At 53.3% G+C, this 27,522-nt stretch overlaps 1 protein-coding gene across 1 annotated transcript in view; it reads left to right on the forward strand.

Annotated features, from left to right (window-relative positions):
• The window catches only part of OSBP2 (oxysterol binding protein 2), a 417,386-nt gene extending 390,305 nt beyond the window's left edge, over window positions 1-27,081 (forward strand). The window contains exons 10-15 of the mRNA XM_026661193.2: window positions 15,425-15,545; window positions 19,358-19,461; window positions 19,958-20,053; window positions 20,665-20,849; window positions 22,186-22,406; window positions 23,212-27,081. Of these exons, the coding sequence (XP_026516978.1) occupies window positions 15,425-15,545; window positions 19,358-19,461; window positions 19,958-20,053; window positions 20,665-20,849; window positions 22,186-22,406; window positions 23,212-23,354 (870 nt within the window). The 3' untranslated portion in view covers window positions 23,355-27,081. The remainder of the gene's footprint in view (window positions 1-15,424; window positions 15,546-19,357; window positions 19,462-19,957; window positions 20,054-20,664; window positions 20,850-22,185; window positions 22,407-23,211) is intronic.
• Window positions 27,082-27,522: the final 441 nt, after the last annotated feature.

The following is a 27,522-nucleotide window of genomic DNA, read 5'->3' on the forward strand; positions in this document are numbered from 1 at the left end:
AGCCTGCCCATCAGTGCTGGAGAGTGGACTTCAAAACTACCCATCACCACGAGAATGAGCTTTGATAACTTGCAGCCTGGTCCATTCAGAACATTTGTTCTCATCACGACGACACCACCCCAGAGAGACAGGGCAGGCAGGGCTGCAGATCAGGGCTGGGGTTCATCAGCAGAGCTGTGGCGGGAAGGCCTCCGGACTGGAACAGCAGGGAATGCTGTGCCGCAGGTTAGGACTGGCAGAGCTGTGTTGGGAAGTCAGCAATCGGCTGCTGCTCCCCATTGCTCACGTCCCGCCAGCACCAGCCTCATGCACCAAATGTCTCTTCTTTTAAAAATCCGCTCTGGAGTTGTTGCAAACCTCGCTCAGCCTTCCTTACGCTGGCATGGCTTAACAGGGACAAATCACGTTGTGGCTGCGAGAGCAATGCCTCCCTCGCAGAGACGTGCGTCACAACAACGCTCCCAGGGCAGCGCTCCTCAGAGGAGCGGGTAAAAGAGAGAGGCTCTTGGGGTTCATTTAGACACTCTATGGGGCTCTACTTTACATCATGCATTCAGCGACAATCAGTCCTACAGATGTGACAGGCTAGATTGCGCAGCGGGAGACAGTGCAGGTTTCGGGCACAGTATGATGGACGTGGCTGGGAATACACAGCAAGCCGGCGAGGGTGTGCTGCAACATCTTATGTTTAATTCAGTGTTCTCTGACAGAGTTTGGTGTTCTTCCATTTTCCTTTGGTAATAAGCCTTTGGCTGGTGGCTTGACTCTCTCGCCCCCTCGGGACGGTCTTGCTAAGCAAAGGATGTACGAGACCCTGATCTCAGCTGGGCTCCAGAGGTGTTCCCGTGATACAAATCATTAGCAATCATAAACAGCTTAGGTAAAATCTGTGCAACTGGTGTGTGTGGACAAGGCCAGTGTGCCTGCAGACAAACCGAGGGTTGTAGCCGCGGTGGGCTGGGCTGGACAGACACGAAGGCCCTCGCTGAAGAGGTTGATCCAACTGGAGGGAGGGTTGGCTTCCCCTCAAGCCAGATGGACTCTTTGGGGTTTCATTCCCTGTAATTTTTTTGCCAGGTTGTCACCTTTGGGCATTTAGGCCAAAATTCTCTCCCTCGGGCACCTCACGTTAGACACCTAAATGCAGCCATCTCAGCACCTGAACAGCTGGCCTGCGCACCCGCCGCTCTGAAAAACCGGCCCCCAAGTGAGGTGCCTAAAGATGGATGGAGGTGCCTCCCCTTTGTCGCCAAGGGCCCGCCTCCTCTCAGGAAAGCCACAGGCCAGGGGAGAGCCCTTCCAGAGCTTTGCTGAAGTGAGGGGGATGGATCTTCCTGGAAAGCTGCTGAGCTGCCGTGAGATTGCTGCCAGGGACTGGCCTCTGTTGCAGCTATTTATGGAGCAGCGGCATCTTCCGTGGGTGGCTGTGAATTGCTTAATGCTTCATGCATTATAGATCAAGGGCTCTTTAACTAAACAAAGCTACGTCTCCTCCCCCAGAGTCGGCCCGCCGAGGGCCAGGCCTTCCTGGCAAAGACAAAGCACGCGGGTACGTGCCACAGGGCTCATCGTTTTCAGTATATGAAGCCGTCCAAATAACACTGCTGCAGATTTGCCCGTGCTGCTTTCTATGCTCAGCATGTACGATAAGTTGCCCTTTGCTTGGTCCCTTGCCATCCGCGCAGCAGGTTGTGGGTTCGTGTCTGGCCCTGTACGTCCATTAACCCTTTAATGCTGTGTGGCCATGGCCATCAAGGGGGCTTGTGCATGGTCCTTCACTAGTGTGCCAGAGGTGTCCGAGTGGTGCTCAGGGGAGTTAACCGTTCCCTGAACTCAGTGGTATGTCACAGCAGACTCAGTACGCTAGGTGGCGCAGCTGGCACATTCCAGCTATGGCACTACCCCAGCATGTCTCCTAACAAAGCTCTTTGTATGGATCCCCACCGTGAGCTCTCAGCAGTGTCTGAACCTGGGACCTTCACCACCAAAGCACAGGCCTCTGGCACTCGAGCTAAAGGAATAACTCCATTCGCTGGCAGCTGTGGTAGGCTGTTATACTCCCTGCCATCTCCCTTTGACTGGAGCCCTCGTGGTGAAAGCTCTGGCCTGGGATGGGATGCCATCCAGCCTGCCCTTGTGCATCGTAGGTTGGCACATCAGCCTTCTCCAGTCTTGGCCACTGCTGACAATGCCCCGCCAACCAGTAAAGGGCATGAGCAGGCTCCAGGCCACTTATTTAAAGCAGGGTCTTGTGCCCCCCCAGGCAGGTCACTGATTTCTAGCTGAGTGAATAGCCAGGAGCCCTGTGACGTTTGCCGCTCCTCCGCGGCCCAGTGACCACAAACGTCCCTGCCGGGGGCCGGGAGTGTCCAGGCAGCCCCTGCATCCAGCGCACCACGCTGCTCAGATCCCTGAGTTTAACTGATAGCCGTGTTCGCCAGCCCTGTTAAACTCACTGCTTTGGCCTGATCCCCTTTAAAGAGTGCTGTGGTGGCACCATCTCTCCGCTGGGGGAAGGGAGGGAATTGAGAAACACAATCCTCCTATGGCACAGTCCTCCTGGTCTCTGTGGGTAGTGTGGGCTCGTCTGCAGGCCCACACCCAAGCTGGCTTGCTGTTTATTCCCAGCCCTTTGACTCTCCCCGCTGGAGGAGAGCAGCCCCTGTATGAGGGCACACAAGGAAGGGAGAGAAAGTTCTGTCTTCCATGCCCACAGCCAGGATTGGATAGTGGGCTGCATTGGATGGAGCCATCTGCCAAGGGGACTGTCAGGAGCCTCTTGCTTGGGATTTAACACTAGTGTTTTGTGGGAACGATCCTGCAGTGGCCCCAGGGAGATGGGCTGCATGCTCTCTGCCAGCTGCAGCCTCTGGTCACCTGCGCTGGGCAGGCAGAGGCTGGGCCTCTAGTCGTGGGACTTTTCACTGTGGGGCACTGGTTACTGGAGCATTACAAGTAAAGCAGTTAAATACCTTGACTTCAGACTAGAGTGCATCCAGATAATCAGATTCTCTTCACTAACTCTATGCCAGTCCCCCAGCAGCCTAGCTAGTGGGCACTTTGTTGCACGTGCTCCTGATCTGCAGGCCTCGGCTCTCTGAGCAGAGAGAGATTTGCATAATGATATGCACAAAGGAGAGGGAGCGAGCTAGCTAATGAAAACTGATCTAATCTTGCAAGTGGGTCCTGAGTGCAGGTGGCGACGCAGTGTAACCCTTGCAGCGCCCCCTGCCTGCCTGCACAGGAGTGCCAGGTACAGCTGGAATGCATCAATAAAACAGCACACCGGTGGGCTTCTCGTAATGCCAGCATCTGCACTTTGGCTCCCAGAGTCGTTCTGTTGTTCCTGCCAGTGTGTCATCCAGGGATCAAGCCGTTTGTTAATTCTGTGCAAGTGTGGGTGAGTTGATTCCGCACAAAGGCAGCTGCTGGAAACACAGGCTTTAGGTTATTGTGTAGTTACTAGTCATCTTGGCAGAAAACCTGCCTTGTGCAAAATCTCTGCAACAAATCGACCTGTCGTTTACCTCAGCCATGCCTGGGAAACCATGGGAGGGGATCGCTTTGCTGCTGGTCCTTCACCAGACTTGCTGTGCCCTGGAAACCTAGTTGGCACATGCAACAGCATGGCCAGTGCCCACTTCCCGGGATATAGAATCATAGAATATCGGGGTTGGAAGAGACCTCAGGAGGTCATCTAGTCCAACCCCCTGCTCAAAGCAAGACCAATCCCCAACTAAATCATCTCAGCCAGGGCTTTGTCAAGCCTGATCTTAAAAACCTCTAAGGAAGGAGATTCCACCACCTCCCTAGGTAACCCATTCCAGTGCTTCACCACCCTCCTACTGAAAAAGTTTTTTCCTAATATCCAACCTAAATCTCTTCCACTGCAACTTGAGACCATTACTCCTTGTTCTGTCATCTGCTGCCACTGAGAACAGTTTAGATCCATCCTCTTTGGAACCCCCTTTCAGGTAGTTGAAAGCAGCTATCAAATCCCCCCTCGTTCTTCTCTTCTGCAGACTAAATAATCCCAGTTCCCTCAGCCTCTCCTCATAAGTCATGTGCTCCACCCCCTAATCATTTTTGTTGCCCTCCGCTGGACTCTTTCCAATTTTTTCCACATCCTCCTTGTAGTGTGGGGCCCAAAACTGGACACAGCTCTCCAGATGAGGCCTCACCAATGTTGAATAGAGGGGAATGATCACGTCCCTCAATCTGCTGGCAATGCCCCTACTTATACAGCCCAAAATGCTGTTAGCCTTCTTGGCAACAAGGGGACACTGTCGACTCATATCCAGCTTCTCATCCACTGTAGACATGCAGGTGTCTGGAACAGCCACAGTTCCTGCAGACTAACTTGCCAGGGGCTGGTGGCACAGTGGGATCATGCACAAAGCCTTTCTCTTCTGAAGACTTTGTGTCAAGTCCCATGCTAAGGGAGCAGCGTGGGACTGTTTGAAATAGTCGTTTAGCTAAGCTGGGACTTGGGATCCTAGCAGCCCCCAGGCCCCTGTGCTTCCTGGTGAAATGTTTGTTTTCCTCTTAAAAAGGAGCTCTCCAGGGAACGTGTGAAGGGCCCCAGCAGCAGGACTAGGCCGTCTCCATACCCATTGTTTGAGATACTGTCCTCCATCTACACCTCTATTGCTGAGGTAATTCGCAGAGCGTCCCTGAGGGGAGGCAAGGGATGACTTTGGCAGATCGAATTGACTCTGCACGGGGTACTGGTCCCAAGGCCCCAGTACAGCCAATAGGAGGGGTTGACAGGTGGTCGCAGGGACCCCCATGGCATGGGGTACCAGCAGCTCCTTGTTAGAGGTGGTGGAGGTTGGTCCCACGCCTGTGAGAGTCTTTTGGATGGTGGTGGATACACAGGGCCAGGGAAGAATGGTTCATCGGATGGCTCAGAATATCCCGATGAGGAGAAGGCTGGTTCCAGTTCCAGTGGTGGTACCATCGGTGCCGTTGGAGGGTAGATGTATTCTGTGTATGGGATGGGTGATGAGCTCCTTCCAGCAGTCAAGTTTCTCGGAGGTGCTATTATCTCCCTGGAAACGGACAGGCCTGATGGAGGAGGTGATTCCAGATCTGGGAGAGCGAAAATGTCCTGTGGGGCAGCAACAGATTCGGATCTCCTCTGTGTGAGAACGGTTCTGTTTGTCCAGCCATCGCAGCCTGTGAGGAGGGTGGTATCCGAAGTTGGCAATGATCGGATTTCGTCAGCGCCAACAGATCCTAGGGCTGGGAAGAGATTGGGACGATGGTTCCGATGGAACACAGTCCGGTACTGATGGAGCCCAGTGCTTATGGGCTTTCTTGTCGGGCATCAATAATAGCAAGGACTCTACTAGAAAATCTTACCTAGCTAAATGGAAACACTTCTCTTCCTGGGCACAACAAAGAGGTATGTGACGGGTTGGGTCACAGAGATCCCCTTGGGACTGTCACCTGATGTGCTGAAATTACCTCTGAGCCTGTTTTCCCTGCCAGCTTGGGACTCCAGAACCCTGCCTTGTTGAGCCAGACACGCTAGCCTGCTGCAACACAGGCCCAGGGTCTGGGCCACACTCCCAAAGCTGCAAACTTTAACTAAAAACAGCTCAGAAGGTTACCTGTCTCTAGCACCCAGACACCTAGTTCCCAATGGGATCCAAACCCCAAATAAATCCATTTTATTCTGTATAAAGCTTATACAGGGTAAATTCGTAAATTGTTTGCCCTCTATATCACTGATAGAGAGATATGCACAGCTGTTTGCTCTCCCAGGTATTAATCACTTACTCTAGGTTTATTAATAAATAAAAGTGATTTTATTAAGTATAAAAAGTAGGATTTAAGTGGTTTCAAGTAATAACAGACAGAACAAAGTAAGTCACCAAGCAAAATAAAGCAAAAACACGCAAGTCTAAGCCTAATACATTAAGAAACTGATTACAGGTAATATCTCACCATCAGAGATGTTCCAATAAGCTTCTTTCACAGACTAGACTCCTTCCTAGTCTGGGCCCAATCCTTTCCCCTGGTACAGTCCTTGTTAGTTCCAGCAGACATCTCAGGTGGTAAGCAGGGGTTTTCTCATGACTGGCAGCCTCCTTTGTCCTGCTCCACCCCCTTTTATAGCTTTGGCACAAGGCGGGAATCTTTTGTCTCTCTGGGTTCCCACCTTCTAAATGGAAAAGTACCCAGATTTAAGGTGGATTCCATTATCAGGTGACATGGTCACATGTCACTGTAAGACCCCAGTCTCCATTCCCCATGGGCTGGCCCACAGGTGCACAGGAAGGCTTGCAGGTAAATAAACCATTTACAACCAATTGTCCTAGTCAGTGGGAGCCATCAAGATTCTAAACCACTGTTAATGGCCCACACTTTGCATAATTACAATAGGACCTCAGAGTTATACTTCATATTTCTAGCTTCAAATACAAGAATGATACATGCATACAAATAAGAGGAATATATTCAGTAGTTTCTAACCTTTGTTATGATACCTTACAAGAGACCTTTTGCATAAAGCATATTCCAGTTACATCATATTCACACCCATAAGCATATTTCCATAAAACATATGGAGTGCAATGTCACGACGTGCTCTCCCAGAGACGACAGCTAGTCCTCTCCTCTTGGACTAGATCCGATTTGTGAAGACATCATCTTTGTCCATCAACTCCTTGCGAGACTACTTTGCAGCGATCAGCACATACCATCCACCTTCTCAGAGCTACTCAGTCTTCACCAACCCCCTGACCAATAGATTCTGGAAAAGCCTAATTAGAACCTTCCCACCTACTCAGAAGGTCCCTAGTGGGACACAAACCTTGTTCTCTCACCATTCACAAGCTCCCCGCCCTTTGAACCTATAGCTACTTGCTCCATGCCCCTCCTTTCCATGAAGGTTGCTTTCCTTTTAGCCATTGCCTCAGCGAGAAGGGTTGGAGAACTTGGAGCAGTGATGGCAGATTCATAGATTCTAGGACTGGAAGGGACCTCGAGAGGTCATCGAGTCCAGTCCCCTGCCCGCATGGCAGGACCAAATACTGTCTAGACCACAGCTGATAGACATTTATCTAACCTACTCTTAAATATCTCCAGAGATGGAGATTCCACAACCTCCCTAGGCAATTTATTCCAGTGTTTAACCACCCTGACAGTTAGGAACTTTTTCCTAATGTCCAACCTAGACCTCCCTTGCTGCAGTTTAAGCCCATTGCTTCTTGTTCTATCCTTAGAAGCTAAGGTGAACAAGTTTTCTCCCTCCTCCTTATGACACCCTTTTAGATACCTGAAAACTGCTATCATGTCCCCTCTCAGTCTTCTCTTTTCCAAACTAAACAAACCCAATTCTTTCAGCGTTCCTTCATAGGTCATGTTCTCAAGACCTTTAATCATTCTTGTTGCTCTTCTCTGGACCCTTTCCAATTTCTCCACATCTTTCTTGAAATGCGGTGCCCAGAACTGGACACAATACTCCAGCTGAGGCCTAACCAGAGCAGAGTAGAGCGGAAGAATGACTTCTCGTGTCATGCTCACAACACACCTGTTAATACATCCCAGAATCATGTTTGCTTTTTTTGCAACAGCATCACACTGTTGAGTCATATTTAGCTTGTGGTCCACTATAACTCCTAGATCCCTTTCTGCCGTACTCCTTCCTAGACAGTCTCTTCCCATTCTGTATGTGTGAAACTGATTTTTTTCTTCCTAAGTGGAGCACTTTGCATTTGTCTTTGTTAAACTTCATCCTGTTAAACTCAGACCATACATGATATTCTTTACATCTCTACACCCCAAATTCACCCCTAAAGTAGTTTCAGAATTTGACCGTAACCAATTCATACACTTACCTGTGTTCTCCCAAAACTGCACACTTCCACAAAGGAGCAAAGACTCCACTCCCTCGATGTTCGGCAGGCCTTGGTTTTCTACCTGTAGAGAACAAAACCAGCAGCCAGGCAGTCCCGGAAGCTGTTCGTCACTGTAGCAGAAAGAGTCAGAGGGCGCGTCATCTCCACCCAGAGACTCTCCAGATGGGTTTCTGGCAGAACTTCTACTCTGCATTCAGCTATTGAACTCCCCAGCCCATGGGGGAAGAGCTCATTCCACCAGAGCGCAAGCAACAGCTATGGGGCTCCTTTCACACATTTGCAAGACGTTCTGCCCTGGTGCAGGACTCTTCTGCCTCCTTTGGGACAGCAGTGTTCCACTCGGTTCTATTGTCTACATCCTCCTCCTACTGAGGTGCTGCTTGTCAGTCACCCACAGTGGAACACAATAGGGACCATCACTTGAAGAAGAGGTTACTTGCCTGTAATTGGAGGTTCTTTGTGATGTGTGATCTGATTTGCAGTAGAGAAGGAACTGGAGAGGTGGTTGGTCCGCCCTGCCCTTTATCCCCTCAGTCGGTGGTATGAGGTGAGCCAGGGTGCATGCGTGGACCAACGGACACCACTTTCAAAATTCTCCGGCTCCAGGTGCATGGTGCACATGCATAGCCCACAGCAGAATGCAGATAGGGACCACACATCTCAAAGAGCCCATAGTACAGGTAAGTAACTTCCTCTTCGCTGTCACCTGAATCCAGACTTGCCTATAGCAGCACCCTGAAGCAATTCAGAACTGGTCTCCTCCTTCACTGTGAACAGTGTCACGCTAGATCACCCTGGTCCAGGCAGGCTTCACAATATACTGCTCTGCAGACAACCACCAAACGGGAGGGGGTCGGAGAGGGAGATCGTACTGGATTTCATGTATTTCAACCTGTGAAGTTTCAGAGCTTTCTCTTGTGGATCCTCTTGGCAGAGAGAGATTTACCTTGTGCGAATTTCCCAGGGCCATAGCACATCTGGGGGTGAACAGGTGACCGGAGCGCAGATTCAGATGCACGTTTTCACACGATCAGTGCTATGAAATTCTCCTAGAAATGTGTGTGCACTGCTCTCCCACACAGTGAACAAAGTATTGATAATCTCATGACTAAAATCCAGTTATCCAAATAGGATATTCTCTTGCCGGTTACAGAGGAATTGAAGGAGGAGATTTTGCTGTATTTCTCATTTGTAATCCAGTTGCTCAGGGGATTTAGGCTGTAATTGCATTGGTACAAATAATCTCTTAACTCGTTTAATGCAGCGGGTCTTTGGGCCCCCTGGCTGCAGAATGTTACAGCTGATGCACAGAGCTCACCGCACTGGAGCCAGTGCAGACTGGCTGTCTGAGCCCCAGGCTGGGGGCTAATCTGAAGGGCACGGAGTATCTCGGTGTGCTGCCCTGGCTCTGGGGTTCAGTTGGGAAGTGGATGGGTGCAGAATTCCCTTGGCTGTAACTCACGAGGCTGGGCTTTACTGCGGGGACTCCAGGGGGAGGAATAAAACTAGGGCAGCGGGAAGGTTCTATTAAGTTAGTCTATGGATTTAGTCCTGTCATTACAACATGGGGCGCTTTGGGCTCTTTAACCCAGATCTGCAAAGGTATTTAGGTACCTAACTCCCATTGATTGTAATAGGAGCTAGGTGCCTAAATACTTCTGGAGAAGTTGGGCCTTCCTTCCTTCTCCCCCTCCCCCCAACCCCACCGCTCTGAGCCCCTCCCCATGCCATGCTCTTTGGGGTGGCATCTCTCTGCCGTGATCTCAACTTGCACAGCTATTGTGGGGTCCTTCTGTGTCTGACTCTTCACCAGTCTAATCTCTGGGTGGGATCTCTAAGGCCCCATCTCCAGTACACTTATAACAGCACGGGGGCACAACACAATTGTGTTGTCATATGGATGGTAGCTAGGCAGTGTCCCCAATGTCCTAGAGACCTGCTGCGGAGTTGTAACTGGCTCCACCAACTCCATTATAGTTGTACCGTAGACAGGGCCTGAGCCACGCTGTAATTTGTTGACATCCCCCAGACACTGATACAAGGAGCTGTGCCCGTGTTAGGCAGCCAAATGGCGACATTGCTTATTATTTAATTCTGAACGTCCTAATGCCCCCAGTTCTCAGCTCCCCGAGGGCACCTCTCCTCTGCACAGACGGGGAGTGTGGCAGCACCAGCAGCCCCCGCTCAGCTTTGAGGTGCTACCAGTGACGTGCTGCCCATCTTTGGTTGGGTGAGGACACACTACTGCCCCTAAAGGTGAGGAGGAGGATGGCAGCTTCCTCCAGGCAAAAGCTAAAAAAGGTACTGAGATACTTGGCTAATGGCTGCTGGTGAGATCTCTGTTGCTTTGGTGCACTGGGGCATCAAGACAGAGTGGGATGTTAGGCTGAGAAAAGGGCTGATTATAAAAGTACTGTCAGAGCGATAGGGGCCATTATATAGATGGGAAACTGAGGCCCAGAGAAACTAATTGGCAGAATAGGGAATTGAACCTGGGGCTCCTGAGGTGCAAGCTAGTCCCCTAACCACAGGGCAATTCCTTCTCCCCTCTCTTCCAGCAGGGGTGACTGTGCTGTCACCCCCATAAGAGGAGAGGTCGGTGGGGTGACTGTCCTGTCCCGTCACCCCCGCAAGGAGTGTGAATTTCTGTCAGGAAACTGCCTGCATAAGTGCAAGGGGGTCTCCACTTCCGGCCTGTGTGTGCAGGGGGAGCCCGGTTCTCCTCCCTGTGGGGAACTGACCCCTCCTTGGCTTTAGAAGCACAGAGGAAATCAGCGGCTGCCTGATAGTAAGGCAGAGCCGTGTGGGGCGGTTCCTCCCTGACACCAAGGCAGGGTTGGTAATAACGTGTGCCTGTCGAAGGACCTGTCCAGGCCTAGACAGTGTCTCTCTCTCTTTCCCCTGGGGGGATTTAGGCTGCTCAGACAGCAACACTTGTGTGACTTGTCCTGCCGGCCTGAGGACTGGAGCCCTGTCCCTCAGTAGGAAGGGTACGGCCAGGGCACCGCAGAGCCTGCTGACCCCACAGTATGGCCCGGCCCTGCCCTGGAGGGAGAGCACCTCTGGGGGGGAGGGAGCTGAGTCTGAGCCAGTCAGTGCTTGGCCCCCTTGCGGATGGTGCTGGTGAGGAGGCTGAGCCGTGGTGGTGTCCCTGTGGCCTGGGTGCCTGCCTTCTAGGAGCTGGGCTGAAGCACACACCCTCTCCCACCCACTGGCTACCTGTGAGGCTCCTAGGCCTGGGCTGGGCCAGCTCACAGTGTGCTCAGGCTACCTGTCCCCCTCCTCACCAGTGCACAGACAGGCTGAGCTGCCCCCTGCCTGCCGAGGGCTGCGGGTGACTCCCTTCGGAGGTAATTACCCCTCAACATGGCACAGCTGAGGCCCTAGCTCCCTCCCTGGTCCCCACGCAGCTGGGAGGGAAGGGAGCGGACGTTGGGACCCAAACCTGGATTCCCACCTGGCAGCTGCTAGTGTAAGCGGGGGAATGGTCCTGCTATTGTGGGGAACTTTCCTGGCTTCTGCACTACCCCAGTGAAGTGGGCTAGCGAAAGGATCTGAGTCCTCGCTCCCACTTCCTTTACCCAGAGGCCTCCCTGCCCTTGAGGGCTCCCCTTCCACTCTCCTGTCTGGCAGAGTCCTCGTAAATCCCGACAAGGCTGGGCCCAGGATTCCTGGGGGGCTCGACCCCCACCCTGCTGTGGTCACCCAGGACAGGGGCTAGGGTGTCCCCACTCCGGGGTACTCTCTCTGCACTGGGCACCTCCCTGACCCACTGATCATTTCATACAATTTAAAGCAAATACAAATTGTTTAATTAACAATTAATTTTAAAAAAGAATAAGGAAAAATGGGAAAGGTTAAAGGAAACACATCACCCCGCTCTGTGGCCGGGAACATCACAAACAGTGTCTCTGGAACGTCAGGGCAGGTCACAGTCTGCTCCTTGTAGGTCCCAGGCCTCCTTCTCAGGCCCTGGCTGTGCTGCAGAGGCGCTGCGGGTTGGACACTTGCTCTGGCGGTGGCCACACGCTCTCAGGCTCTAGGTGGCAGGACCCTTCTTCCCAGCGTCGCCCCTGCCCGGTCAGGGTTACGATCCCCCCAAATCTGGCCTGCAGAGCCTCTTGGCTGAGGTGTCTCCCTGAGCTGGGCCCACTGCCCAGGGTCCCCCTCACTCTCCCCAGCTGCTCACTGCACCCGGCTCCGGACTGCTCCAGCTCCAGCTCCACTCAGCCTCAGCACGGCTGCTGCTGCTGCTCTGCCTTCAGCTCCCTGGGCTGCTTCTCTGGCCCCTCTGGCTCTGGTTGCTGCAGCTCTGCCCCCAGGGCAGGTCTGCTCTCTCTGGGCTGGGCTCTGGCTTTGGGGCTGCAGCTCTGCTCCCAGCAGCTTAGCTCGGGCCCCTGCTCTCTCCTTAGCTCGGCCCCACTCTGTCTGACCCAGGCCATTCCAGTTCACATGGAGGACGGGACCCCCCTGGCCTCCTGACTCCCCGATTAGCCTGCCCGCCCTGTCAATCAGGCTGATCTGGAGCATTGGCCTCTCCCCATTGTTCCTGGGGACTGTCAGTCTCAGGGTCCTGATTTCCCATCGACCCTTCACCTTTTAGTGCTGGGAGCAGCCAACCAAAACACCCCCACTGAGTGTTAGTAAGGGGGCAACAGTCCCCTTACACTAGCACTGTTAGCCCCTGCAGCTTCTCTCCTAGTGTCCCATTAAACCTCCCTAGGGCAGGTGCTCGCCAGCTGCATTCTCCCCAGTGAGTCCCCCCTGAAATCCCCGTCTCCTCCCCCAGACACGCTGGGGCCAGTTTCCTCACAGTGCGGCAGGGGCTGCAGCTGCAGCACAAAGGCTGCCAATTAGGGGGTGTCAAAGCAAGACGGGGGGGGGGGGCGAGGCGAAAAGCACTTGTTAAAGGGTACAGCTGTGGCTGCAGATCTTCCCCGCAGGCCGTACAGCTGCCCGCTGAGGGGAGTCCAGCAGGAGCCCGGCATGTCCTCGTCTCTGCATCTCCTTGCAGAGCCTGTGTAGTTAGCAAGCAGCCCTTGGTCAGCATCCTCATTAGAGCCGGGAAGGGGAAAGCAGAGAGATTTTAATGAGGTTTAAAGAGGCTTCCACGAGCTAATAATAGCAGGTCATTGGGGGCCCAACGGAGTGTGAGATGCCGAGATCCAGGGCCCGATTCTGCCCTCGCTCTCACCGGGGTCAATAAGGAGGCGCTCCACTGACCATACCAGCAAGAGGAGACATGGATCCTACCTCGTAGTCTGGAAACGTCCTGCCCAGGTCCTGGTGCCTCCTCAGATCCACCAAGCCAAGGCGGATGGATCTGGCCACGTGGCGAGAATCAGGAACCTGAGGGTAGCGGAGCTGCCCCAAAGGCGGAGATTGGAGACTCTTCTGGGGAATAGCTTCATGGCAAGTTTAAATGGAAGGAGGATGGGTACCACTCCCAGTAACTTCTGCTCGAAGATTCCCTGCAGTCTCGTCAGAACTAACCTTAGAGCTGATCCTATTGAGCTATCAGCATCTTAACTGTGTCTGGGACAATATCCTCAGACAACTCAAAGCCTGGGATTTCTGCCCTCCGGATCATTCCAAGTTCTCCAGAAGTGGCACTGAGGATTTGTTGATGTAAAACTCCGAAGGGGCCAGGGTCTGAAATCCAGAATACTGTATCTAGCAAGGCTTAGGGTAACTGTGGGCAGCCAGGTGCTTATCAGTCCCAGCCTCGAGCGGGTGGAGATCTTGATATCAAGAAAACTGTCTGGAAATCCAGTCCCTTCCAGTTGAACCCATCCAGGCTGCAGATTGATGGACAGCACACTGACTTGTACGCAAACGTCTTCCTGTGCCTGCACTTTGCTCTGGAGTTATAAATGACCAGTTGTCTGTGTGGGCTCCTCCAGGGCTGTGTTAATGGGGTAGGTAATGCAGTGGGGGAGAGGTCTGTATCTCTTGTCCCTGGATGGTGGTTTTCTTTTGATCCCCCTGTTGCCATGAGAGGAGTCTGTTTGGTCTCTGCCATGGCCTGGCATGCGGGAGCTGGGTTGGGTTTCCTTACAGACAGAGCTGGAGTTGGAGGGTGGTGTGTGTGTGCGGTGGGTGGAGGGGTTACACTTCCTAACCATATTTAAAACCAAGACCGGATCATTCAGGAGTAGGGGCTGGGGCCACGAGATTGAGCGTTTTGCTGTTGTCTCCTGGCACCAGATCTTTACATTTGAAAGCTGCTGGGTTGTTTTTATAGCTTCCAGGGCTTGCTAACAAGCCCTAGCAAGTCCTGGCGAGATCTCTCCACTGCTCGCTTGGAGGGCTAATGTACCAGCACAAGGAGTTGCCGGGGTAGATGTACTGCTTGCAGTTGGAAAGGCTGCTGCCCCCCGAGGGGAACCTGCTCCTGCTCCAGTGTCTGTTGCTGTTGCACTTGTTAGTTACAGAAATTAGTGAGTGTACATGTCTTGTTGGCACAGTCAATAAGCAGCCGCTGTTTTATCGTGAGAGAGACCAGGTGGGTGAGATCACGTCTTATTGGGCCAACTTCCGTTGGCGGAAGGTACACGCTTCTGAGCTACACAGAGCAGCAGCCACAGCAACATTTGGGTCCATCTGTGAACCCCGAGTGTGCAGGCGGCAAGTTGCTCTGTCGCTGGGTGTTCCTGGCTGGCCGCACATCCCAGCTGAAGCAGGGCACCCTCTGCCCGACACACCTCACAAGTGGATTTGCCCTTCTGGTTATTAATGACCGGAGCTGCCTCCTGCGATCGCGCCGTCAATACGAATAGAGCCGCGCTGGCTGCAGGGAAGGAGCTCTCCCAGGAAGTGCGAGCGCTCGCAGTGCCAATCCACGCACAGGCCTCCTGAACTCCGGGGAAATGTTTAAGAAGCGCAGGCCCGCAGATCTAAGCGTTTGCGCATCTAAAGGACTTCCCAGCTAAGCCCAGTTTTCCATGAGTAGGATTTTACTTACCGTGTGCATCTGTGATTCACGCAGCCTGAGGAGAGGAGAAAGCTGAATTCTGAAGGGCTGGGGGGTTCCTGTTTACAGTTAGCGTGACAATGACAGGAGGGGGTGCTGCTGTGGGGACCCCTAAATTCTGCAGGGCTGTCCCACTTCAAATGACTGTCAATGGATGATGAGGGGATTGGGAAATGTAAGATTGGAGCATTAAAACCAGGAGGGGAAGAACCCTGTATGAGAAAAGTGCATGTAGTGTCCCTGAGTGGTGTAGCTGCCTGTCCTGTGAGACGGGGCTTATCAGGCAACGGCTGCCTGCTGCCCCCTGTAGGCGGGCAGGGAACACTGCGTCTTTTAGGCTGCAATGTCGTAATATCCTTCAGGAAGTCAGAACGTGTCACGTCCTCGGTTCCAACGCCAACCCCAGGTTGTCCCAATACACTCTGAGTATTGCTGCCTGGATACCAGAGTGCCATACAAACTGTGAAGTAGATCATGGCCCGTGGGCCCCTCTCTCTTGCCCACCTGTTGGGGTGGGACATTGTTTCCTGTTCTGAGCCTTTCTCCCATGGGTGTGACACTGCTTTCTCCTTGTGTCTCACAGGTGAGCCATCACCCACCAGCTGCGGCCCATCATGTGTATTCCAAGCAAGGCTGGACACTGTGGCAGGAAATCACAATTGCCAGCAAGTTCAGGGGCAAATACCTCTCTATTATGCCACTGGGTAAGTGACTAGCCCGGACGGTGAGTGTTAACTCCTGGGTGTGTTTGCTATGCTTGCGCACTACTCAGAATGTTTGGCCAATGCCCTGATCCCCTGGGGATCACATAAACCCTGCGGAGGGTCTGAACCGAGAGGCCAAATTGGACTGATCTCCCTTTGCAACATGTCTGCAGGGAGAGACACGGGCGCTGAAAACCACCAGCCAGGGGAAACCTGGCAGATCTGAGGGGTAGGAGGAGACACAGATGGTCCAGATTTGCGTGTTCTCTAGATGCAGGGAGGCAGGGCTGTCTTGTGGCTACCACTGGAGTCAGGGTTCCTGGGTTCTTTTCCTGGCCCTGTCACTAACTGACTGGGACTTTGGGCAGTTCACTTAGGGTGGGATTTTCCAAAGCTGCTAAGAGCACAAGTCGTATCACTGCTGAGTCACGCAGGGACTTTTGGAAATCCCATCCTTAACACTCTCCCCATCTGCAACATGGAGGTGATGGTCCCAGCCCCACAGGGGAGAGGCAAGGCTTTGTCCAAAGCACTAGCTTGTGCCTTGTTCAGTCCCTGCTTCCTACCAGACTCTAGCCAGGAGGGGGCAGCGATACACAAATGCTATCCAGAACACACAAAGCAGTTCTCAGGCTGTCAGTACCTGGGGCGCTGCAGAGTTGGTGGGTGCTCGGCAGGGACTGTGGGATGGTTGCGAGTCAGGCTGAAAGAGTCGGTGGCGCTGTTTGACGGCTTTGGGTTCTGAAATGGTTCCTAGTGAATGTTTTTTTCAGTTACAGAATTTCTCTCTACACTCTTTGGCCCTTTCTCGTTTCAGTGTGCGGAGCTGACTTGTTCTAGTCGGTGGGCATCTGGCTTCCTGCTGGCTTGTGAACTAGTCTCTCCTTAAATTATATTTAAGACACTTAACATGTCTAGCGATTTCCTCCCCCTTTTAGTTCAATGCAGTGAAGCTCTGGATCTGCAGTTTCCCTTACGAAGCATTCGCTCTGGGTCAGTATCAGACTTTCTGCACTGACTGTTCCCCTTGGATAGTGCTCTATCTCAGAGCTCTACCTACCACTTAGTCCAGGCCTAACAAGCATCATGGATGGACGTGGCTCCAGTTACCTGGTGGAAAGATCTTGGCTGGGGTTCATGGAAATGTACAGGATCTGTAGGAGCCAGGTCCTATTTCTTATGACCGGTGCAATAAACTTGGGTCCACTGTTCCTACACAGAGGGGTAGCCGCGTTAGTCTGGATCTGTAAAAAGCAACAGAGAGTCCTGTGGCACTATGCATCCGACGAAGTGGGCATTCACCCACGAAAGCTTATACTCCAATACATCTGTTAGTCTTAAAGGTGCCACAGGACTCTCTGTTGTTCCTACACAGGCAGGAATGGTGGGTTATTCAGCTCTCTTAGCAGTGAAGAAGTGCTGCCTTGCAGTTAAAGGAAGAAGCCCAGGCAGGGGTTCTGTGGCTGCTGGCACGGGCTCAGTAGGGAGCAGCTAAGTATATTTGCTCCATGCTTCTGAGTCTCCTTGTCCTTGATTCGGGCCCTTTACCTTCAATGAAGATGCTACCTCCGCCGATGGGAGGCGTTCTCCTGTTGGCATAGAGAATCCACCTCCCCAAGAGGCAGTAGCTAGGTCGACGGAGAATTCTAGCACTGTCTACGCTGGGCGTTCAGTCGCTTTAACAGCGTCACTCAGCGGTGTGGATTTCTCACACCCCTGAGCAACATAGTTATACTGACCTAATTTCCCAGTGTAGACCAGGCCTGACGCTAGCCTGTGAAGACTGGCCTGCGGGGTGCTGGTGCAGCCATGCTGCTCCTCCACGATGCCTGTGCGTGTACGGCAGTGCCCCGGATTCAGCCTGCTCCGGAACACGGGGGGTCAGATATCTTGCCCCAGTGACTTGCCGAGGGAATTTCCCTGGAACCAGACAGGAGGAGGAATTTTGCAGCTGTCTCCCAAGCCGTGGGCAGAGGAAACCGCTGTGCTCCCCCCACACACACACTGACGAGAGGCTCCCTCATGCTTCACAAATCCAAGCCCACGTGGGGTATGCCCAGACGGCAGTGAGAGGTGTGACTGCAGCAGGTGGAGACATGCCCAAGCTAACTTTGATCTAGCTCCCGTCAGTACCAATGCAACAGGACGGGCTGGCTGCTCGAGAACCTGCCCTGGGTTCTGGGCTGTACAGCCTGTGCTGCCGCCCATACGGTCGCAGCGTCACTGCTATTGTTGTACGTTGGCATAGATGTCTCGTGCCTCCAAATACTGGGGGGGGCACATCACTGCCCCACGTGTCTCCTCTGCTCAGCGACACCCCCACACACACCCTGTGCCCAGCCAAGGGCCACCGTGCTCTCCCTGCCCTACCTGAGTTATGGGGCGGGGGGCTCTGTCCTGTTTGGCTGCTCTCCCTGGCAGCTGGGCCCAGGTGGGGAGCGGGAGGGAGCAGCCTCTCACACAGATGCCTGAGAGTGCCCAGCTGGGGAGGCAGCAGCTGCCCTGCCCCCTCTGCTCCCTGCCTGGGCCTGGCTGCCGGGGACAGGGGCCAAGCGAGCCGGAAACGTGCTGGGGGGAAGAGGGGACTCCAGCTCGCTCAGCCCCAGGTCCCAGCAGCCAGGCCTGGGCGGGGAGCAGAGGGGACGGGGCGGGGCCTGCCCCAGCCAGGCTCTCGCAGGCAGCCGCCGTGCTGCACAGAGCAGCGATCCGGAACAGCTGGCATGAGAAGTGACTGGTCCTGTCCCTTCCGCTCCCCGCCTGGGCCCAGCTGCCAGGGACAGGGGCTGAGCGTGCAGGAGGGCAGGCAGAGTGGGAGAAGGACAGAGCCCTTCTTCCACCCCCGCAGGCAAAGCAAAAATTGGGGGGGGGGGGCACTTGACCCCCACATGCGTCACCTATGTACGCTGGGCTCGGGCAGAGCTCTCCCCACTCCCAACAAGACAGTGGCCTGTGCAGACTTCCCTCCTCCACCCCCACCACCTTGACCCCATACGGAGCTTCACCTTTCGATGGTTCCTTTTTAAATACAAGTTCAGCATGGAGACAACTGGAGGGCTCAAGGGAAGAGGTTCCACCCATGGACAGCGCTGCCTGGTCTGCACAGCCACAAAGCGCTATTTCCCCAGGGGGCAGGCGGAGCTGTGACTGGCCAGCCTGCCCCATGTTCCCAGCGGGGCGCCGGCCACGCTGCTGGCCCCTGTCCTGAGCGTGCTGATAAAAGCAGCAGACCAGGCTGGGGCCGCTCCCATCAGGAGCACAGTGCGGGGAGGGGAGGGAAGAGTTCACATCTGCCAAGTGGGAAAAACCTTAAGCCAGGAAACATCGTTCAGCTTTTCAGCTCCTAGCAGGGGGCTTGGGAGCAGCAGCGAGTTGAATGAGAAGGGCTGGTGTCCCTTTAAGAAAAATGCCGATGTCTTCCCAGTGCGAGACCATGTCTACACTAGGGAACTTACAGCAGCACCACTGGAGCGATGCAGCGGCGCTGCTGTACGATTGCTCGTGTAGCCGCTCTCCCATCAACATGATAAAACCACCGAAATGAGTGACAGTCGCTGTGTCTACCGGAGAAGCTCTCCCGCCGACATAGCGCTGTGCACACGAGCGCTTATGCCGGTGAAACTTGCGTTGCTCAGAGGGGTGTTTTTTCACACCCTGAGTGACATACGTTTTGCTGACAAGTGCTAGTGTAGATATGGCCGTAGTCTGGTGTCTTCATGGTGCTGCTCCAGGATAGCACAGTATCTGACTGTCCCCTAGCGTGGGACTGACTCCCTCATCTCACAGCAAAGGGCTCTCTCCCTCTGCCTCCACAGGTGTCATCCATCTAGAATTTCACTCCAGCGGGAACCACTACGTCTGGAGGAAGGTCACCTCCACCGTTCACAACATCATTGTGGGCAAGCTCTGGATCGACCAGGTCAGTGGCGAGTGGCACGAGGATCCTGCTCCAGAGAAGGGGGGCTAGCTTCTGGAGGGGGCAGTGAAAGGATCCCAGCGGCTTACTGTTGGGAGAGACTTCCCCTCATCTAGTATGGCCCTCCACCCCCTCATAACCTTCCGAGAAGGAAGATCTATCCCACCAGCTGCATCCATGGGTAGCCCCCTTCTGCCCCCCGGAGCTGGCCCTGGCCTTTCTGCCCAGGCTGGCACTGATGCTCCCAGTCCAGCACTGGTTTTCCCTCTCCCTGTCACGCCAGCCCCAGTGGACTGGTACAGAGCTGCTAGGCTGGCTTCTATCATCGACACCCACTGGGAGCCCGGTGTGTTCGCTGGCACTAGGCTAAAGTGCCCGAGTTTGGGAGACAAACATTGCTGCTGAGGATGGTGTGTGCATGTGAACAACCTGAAACTAACTCCTGATTTGTCTCTTTGCAAACCCTCTCTCTGCCTGTGATTCGGGGTCTTTTCTCTAGTCTGGTGACATAGAGATTGTGAACCACAAGTCAAAAGATAAATGCCAGCTGAAATTTACACCCTACAGCTATTTCTCCAGAGATGTCCCCCGAAAGGTACGTATCCAGAAAAAACCCAACTCGGTTAAGCAGCCTCACGCGTCGCAGAGGCATTGATTCTTCCCTCCGGGCAGTGCCGGTTGCCAACGGGATGGGATAGCTGTTGGTTGTGGACAGCCAGTACCTGGGGCAGCAAGAGTCCAGCAACCCTAAAATAAAGTTGATGATTATTTCCTTGAAACTGTGCTGGCGCCCCCTAGTGGCCAGCTGCCTGCACCGAATGGAATGTGATGGCTCATATTTACCTCTATTCTAGCGTTCCCAAGGCTAGATAGAATATAGCAATCACGTCCCTACCCGCCATGTTAAACGGGTTCCATCTGGCTCCTCCAGCGTTTGAGACCCGGGAAGGGCGAGACGAAGCTGGACAGCAGAATGAAGGAGGAGACGGGTTGGGTCTGGGATGAGCCCCAGCATGAGGTGGGGGGAGCTGGATGTTCCCTGTGCATGACTCTACTAGGCCTCAGTGCTGCCGTACCAGAACCAGGCCCCGGTGCTTACCATGGGCAGCCAGGAGGGTGCTGTGGGCACCACTCTTGTCTCTGTCCTCTGGATGTTTGCAAGCTCCTCCATCGTAAGCCCATGTGATTTTCTTCCCCCGGTGCCAGGTGACGGGCGTGGTAACGGACGCTGATGGGAAGGCGCATTACGTCATGTCTGGCACGTGGGACGAAAATATGGAGTGCTCCAAGATAGTGCAAAGCAGCCATGCCAGCACCAGCTCGGAGGGCAAGCAAAAGACCGTCTACCAGACGCTGGCCCCAAAGGTCCTGTGGAAGAAATATCCTCTCCCGTGAGTCCTCCCTGCGGGCTTGGTGTGCTGTGGCCATGCTCTTCAACAGCTGCTGCATTTCAGCCCAGAGGTGGCTGCAGTTCAGTGGTGGGCAAAGTGATCTGAGAAATAGGGACTTACTCCTGCTCTGGCCAGTGCAGGATGGGGACCAAGAGGAACAGCCATGGGTAGTGGTGCCATGAGGCACATTTTGCTGCTTCTCTGAGGTTTGCTGCTAACTGCAGCATCTCCCACCCTTGAGTATATACCCAGGGTCCTGGGTGGGTGGGGCTAGCCCGCTCTGTGGCCAGTGCGACCGCACCTTCAGTGCCGTTGTCCCTCGTTCTGGCTACATCAACCCATCTAGCGAGATCACAGCTAACTTGAGTATGTCTATACATGCTGCAATCACACCTCAGATGGCAGCGTAGACGGACCCTCAGTTGTAAACAGTGTTAGGGACTTTACAGGAGCATGGCTTAGAATGGGATAACATGGCTGTCAACACTAAAGGGTGTTCTACAAAGCCATGTTACAAGCATGTTCCAGAACCGTGTCTGGAGCTGGTTTCTAACATGGGTCTGAACAGCACGGCTCACTCCCTTTCCAGAACAGTCTCATGAGCTAACGTTGTTCCTGGAAGAATTGTGAAGAAATATTTAGCCCAGTTTGGAAAACTGCTTTGCTGACACGGTTAACCCATGTTCATGTAACTGCTTTCCATGCCAGCTTAGCAATCCGTGTGGCCCGGTTTCCACCCTACCAAGTCTTCGTACTACATTGCGTTGCCATGTTGGCTCGCTGCTGAGAGCTAATGCCAAAGTCTGTTAGTCCTCCGCCTGCAGCTGCTGTCAAACATGTGGTACAAGCGGCAAAGCACTACTGCCCGCTTCTGGCTTGTCTCTGGAATTCTCCTGTTCTCTGGGATGACTCTTGCCAGCTTGGTTGTGGGGCAGCAGCACTGCTGGATGCTGGGCACGTGGGGGAAGTGTGTTTGGGAGTGACCTCTGCCCTCTTGACCTCCTGGCCAGTGGCACAGAGTGTAGGAGGATCCCATGACTCCTGTGGGAAGATCATGGAACAGCATTGGTTGAACTTTTCTCTCATGTGAGGTACCTTAGGCATTTCCATTGGGGTGGTAGGAGGAAAGGCTCCCCAAAGGAAGAATTCTGCCACCTCACTGAGGACTCCCTGCACTCCAGGCAGGTAGTGTGGCCAGGTCTGGATCTAATGGTAGGAGATGCTTAGATACCTCAGTGATGGGGGGCCATGCAAGGAGATGGATGGATGGATGGAGACCCTTTGTATCTGGGTGGGTGGAAGAATCCACCCGCTAACCTGACCCCTTCTCCTCCAGGGAGAATGCCGAGAACATGTATTTCTTCTCTGACCTGGCCCTGACCCTGAACGAGCCTGAGGAACGAGTGGCCCCCACAGACAGCAGGCTGAGGCCTGACCAGCGGCTCATGGAGAATGGCAAGTGGGATGAGGCCAACGTGGAGAAGCAGAGGCTGGAGGAGAAGCAAAGGGCCGTCCGTCGCAGGCGGGAGGCGGAAGCCGTGGAGGCCTTGGAGGAAGGTGAGATTGACTGGGTTGAAGGGTTCAATAGATAACCAGGAGACTCAGGGAGGCTGCTGGTCCCAGGCCGTGGGAGCTGCGGCCAAAGGGAGGCGGCAAGTCAGTCAAGTGTCTCGAGTCCCAGAAGAACCATTCCTCAATCTGCCGGAACAGCACAGTCCCGAATTGGCAGAGGATTGGGTCGGGAGCCTGGTCACTCTTTCCCATCTCTAGACACCTTTCAGGAGTTTAATGGAGTCAGCTGAGGGCTGGGACTCAGGTGCCCAACGCAGGTTCTGTTTCAGACTTGCTGGGTGACTGTGGGCAAATCCTTTCCCCTCTGTGCCAGCTGGCCCCCCTGTAAAATAGGGACAGTGCTGCTTCCCACCCCCCTCCACCCCCCGGTAAAGTGATCTGAGATTCCAGGACCAGATGTGCTGTGTCATGACTGATGTGGCAGAGGAACCCGCCTTCAGCTGCAGTCCTGCCCATCTCCTCTCCTGAGCTGGCTGGGCACAACCTCTGAGCCTTCCAGCTCTGACACTCCACCATGCGCGTCTTTGGGAGCCAGCCACAGCACCTGGAAGTTTACCAGCTCCCATGGGAGGCCTGGGCTCATGAATTCATAGGGCTGGCTGGTCCTTCTAAGTGGCAGGAGTTCCATTAGCAATGGGTGACCCATGCATGTCTTGTTGGGCTGATTCTGAGCCCTATGTTCCTGTGCACTGCATTATGCTGACAGTACGGTGGGGATGCCAGCAGAGCTGCCTGGTTTCCCTACGAGATGTGCAACCAACCCTTGTGCTGTGCTCTCCACTCTCGACAGGCAAAGACTACGAAGGCTACATCCCGCTGTGGTTTGAGAGGAAGGTGGATCCCCTGACAGGGGAGCTGATCTGTGTTTACAAGGGTGGATACTGGGAAGCCAAGGAGAAACAGGACTGGGATCTGTGCCCTGATATCTTCTGAACTGTTCCTCCCACAGCAGGCTGGCAGGCCACGGGAGAGGAGGAGGAGGAGCACCTGGGACGCATTGGGCAGCGTCCTCTCTTTATGTCACAGCGCACAGAAACACACACAGAGTAAATAAATACAGAAATTTAAAAGAAAATAAATCAAAACAGGGATTCCAAACCTATTTTTTTATGCACTAATAAAATAGCATTCAGTGTTTTTTTAACGGTGGCGTTTTTTTAGCTACTAATTAGGAACAAAGACATGTTGAATCTGGTTCCTTTTTAGCCTAGCATATTTATTGCTGTCAGAAGTTGCTGCCTGTATTTTTCGAAGCCTCAGCTTTATTAACTGAGACGTCGACTTCCAAAGATGCACGTGTTTTGGGGATACGATGCACAGTCCTTGGAGCTCTTCCTTTTGACGTTTTTCCCCATTTGTGTATGGACTTAATTTTTAAAAAATCTGCTTGTAGTTCAGGTTCCTTTTTACAGACAAAAGCAACTCTCTGATCCCATTCATCTCCGAAGCTCTAGGGAGAAGATGACTTTTCTAGGGACGGTAGATTAGGTGCTTATTCCTAGGTTCTTTCCATAGTTCCCAGCCGTGCCCGATGCTCCCACAGCTATGAATTAGGTTATTTCTGAAGCAATTTAGGTGACTTTTTGGCGGATTGTTTGAGTGGATTTTTTCCAATCTGCAATATTGAGTTGATATTTTTTAGAACCGTCTCTAACACGATGCTTTTTTGGATCATGTTCGTTTGGGTTTTTCCCTGCAACTCTGTCTTAATGGGAAACGGTTCCGTACCGAGAGCAGACAAGAGGCGATCTGCCCAGGGAGACTTTTTAAACTTGCCCTCAGTCAGAGTAGAGTCAGCCTTCGTGGACTAGAGCCAAGACCCTTCCTCAGCAGTTCATAGATACCACCAGTGCTCATCGGGATCCATAGCCCACCCCAGCCCAGCACCTCGAGGGCCCTTCCCCCTCCATGTCTCGCAGTAGCAGTTGATGTTCCCAGCTCTCTACACCTTCTTGCAACACTTTCCAGGCAGGGTTCGGGCTCTGAGCTGCCCTTCGGACACCAGGCACAAAGGTTGATGCCACCAGCAGCTGTTGCGTGGATGGTTCCCGTCATATTGCAGTGTCAGTCCCCGTAAGGGACAGCTGGAGGTGCAGGGAACAGTGACATTCGTTTAGGCAAAGCAGTAGCGTGGTTCGTGGCGAGCTCGGTGTGAGAGCCCGGAATTGTAGTGGGAGGCTCTTGAACAAGCAGATGGCTCCCCTACCCCTTTCCTTTTCCCCCATTCCCATTCCCTTGGGCTTCCTGCCATTTCCACCCCATCCTCCTGCTATCTCCGTGGGGTTCTTTCTCTTGCGCCCACCCCCAATCTGGGGCTAGGGAGCGGAGCCTGGGGGGCTCAGCGGAGGAGCAGGAGGAGAGACGTAGTTATGTGGGATACAGCAAGAGGGGGGAGATGCCTGGCGGGATGCCCCCAGCTCCAGAACAGGGACCCGAGTGAGGCTGGCTCTGACTGGAGCGCTGTGTTGTGACTGGCTGCGAGTCGCTGGAGCACAGGCACATGTGACTCGTGGATCCCAGTTCCCACTCCCCTGATGCCAGATCCAAGATCCCCGAACGCAGCTGGAGGGGTGCAGGATTCCAGCGTGACCCCCGTGACTATAATGGGTTGCTCCATAGCCTGGCTCTGAGCACCAATCCCCAAACACCCATTAAATCACCCTGCAGTCCGAGGGGAGAGATGCCCAGGAGCTCTGCACACAGACCACCCCCTCTGGCCCCTGGGCAGTGTCCCACCTCTGGCATGACTGAGCCGAGCTGCTGAGCTCTGTCACAGGTGCCACGGGAAAAGCCCAGAGACTTTTGGGCAGAAGGGGTGAGAACAGCTGTTCCTGCACTGCAGAGGGTGCTTGGGGCTCGCACCAGCTGCTGGGAATGGGGCACAACATTGCAATGGCCCAGTAGAAAGTTGAGCCCACTGTGGGCCACTGGACCCAGTCTGCCCTAGGGCCCTCCCTTGGTTCCCTGCAGGAAGGTGGCAGGCAATGGTTTGCTTTCATTGCTGTGTGCAGGCACCAGTCCTGGATTGTCACTCACTGCTCCAGCTCACGTGCTTAGCCTATCGGCCCCCTGTGCTGCAGGGTTTATTGAGATCCATGCAGTGCTGCAGGCACTCCCCTCCCACCCATCGCAAGGCTGGACGAGCAGCAGGCTACCCTAGAACAGGGCCCATTCCCTAGACCGTCGCTGCTGAGTGGCAGCCAGAGAAACCCCTCTCTTTTGAGTGATCCGTCATATCCCTTGCCTGATGCTAAAATCCCTCCCCGCAGGAGTTTCGCTCAGTGACCAAAGTATCCCTCCCTGGGCAGCGGGCGGCCCTGAACCCAACAGGCTTTGGCACATGGACTCGCTCCCTTCCAGGCCCCTGGCTCTGGACCGCCCCCCATTGCAACAATCCCCTTCCATAGGGCTCCTGCTGTTGTCATTATTAAGAATGTCCCATCACTGAACATCTGCTGAGCCCTCACAGCAAACATAACAGCAAATACTGGGCCACACGCACCCCTTAGGCTGTGATGCCAGTGGAACTAGTGTCTGTCCTGAAACGGCTGAGCTCCTAGATCTCCTGCTTTCTGTACCTCCCTTTCCACGTGCCACCCCCAGTCGTGTGGGGACAGAGGCCCGTGCACTTCTGCTGCTTCCTCCCCACCAGAGCAGTCTCCTTGCTGGGCTACTGAGTGCTCCGGAGATGCCCGGAAAGGATGAGCAAGCCCTGCAGGTGATAAATGAGCAGCAAGAGAAGGTGACTCGCTCACACATCCTGCTCTGGTGTATACGTGTCTGGTGACTGAACTGCAGGGTATCCCGGGAGAGCTCTGTCTGCGCTGGCGTTTGGGAATGGGAGTCCGGATCTGCACACTGATGAGACCTGCCGAGTATCCTGGGCTTGAGAGGGAGCCGCGTGTGAGCTCGGGAGGGCTATAGGCAGGGTTCTGCCTTGTGTGCTTTCATTTCTGATGTCTTCTGCTCTGGCTTTCCACCATGTCACACCAACCACTCTGCTCGTGTGGCTCAAAGGCCAAGCTGGGGCAGCTGGGGCCAGCCCCCATCCACGGGGGAAGAAAATTAGCAATAATGAACTTCAAGGCACTGGTAACTGGAAAACCCAGACTGCACAAGGGACTCGTATGCAATCAGGTTCCGAAGACCATCAGTCTCCTGGTCAGCCCTCTTCTCATCCAGCACCCACAGACTGATTTACAACACATGTATGTATACAGTATATATACAACTTGTACAATGTAACATTAGTGATTGGCTATCAGTGTGGTAACACAGCTGATTTCCGTGTACCCTTTAATCTTTTATTTGCTTCTAATTTATATATAAATATATATAAAATTATTTTGCTTAAATTTATATGGTACATAATAGATGAAAAATAATGAAGACAGATATGGCTGTCTGAGGTTTTGTAGTACAACCTGTATGGTATATTTCAGCTTATCTTTCAGGTAGGCTTGTTCTAAAATGAGCAGGGAGAGAGAGGTTTAAGGTATTTGCTTAATTAGCTAAGTAACAATTGCTCCAAAGCCAAATGCTTTCACATTCAAAAGGTGTTCATTAGAAAAGATCATTCCCTTTTAGCAAACAAGGTGTTTCAGCTTCCTAAGGCCTGGGCTACACTACAGAGTTAGGTCGACATAAGGCAGTTTCCATCAACCAAACTACACTAAAATGTAGCCCCCATCGATGTAACTCGCCCATTACACTGACTTAATAACTCCATTGTTATGAGCAGGGCCGGATTAACTTTTTGTGGGCCTGGCACCAAACTTATTTGTGCCCCCCCCCCCCCCCGGGAATGAAGGGGCCAGGGGCAAGAGCACAGCGGGCAGGATGGATTTGATTTAAATCACTAGTCAGGAAGACTCCATTTAATCATGGGTTTTCTACATAAAAATGCATTCTTGTTGGTTGTTATAACCTTAATACATATTCTTCACAACTCAGAGATAGATGTAGGTTTCATTTTTAGAAGGTACACACTATACATTTTTAAAGTGGTTTATTTTGAAAACTTTTCAGATGAGTTTTTCAGCTATATCAGAAAATGAATGATTGTTTGGTTATTTCATTTACCAAAGATAATTGAAGCAGA

The sequence above is a fragment of the Terrapene carolina genome, unplaced genomic scaffold, assembly GCF_002925995.2.
Source record: "Terrapene carolina triunguis isolate 2854851 unplaced genomic scaffold, T_m_triunguis-2.0 Scaffold951, whole genome shotgun sequence".
Taxonomy (NCBI): domain Eukaryota; kingdom Metazoa; phylum Chordata; order Testudines; family Emydidae; genus Terrapene; species Terrapene triunguis.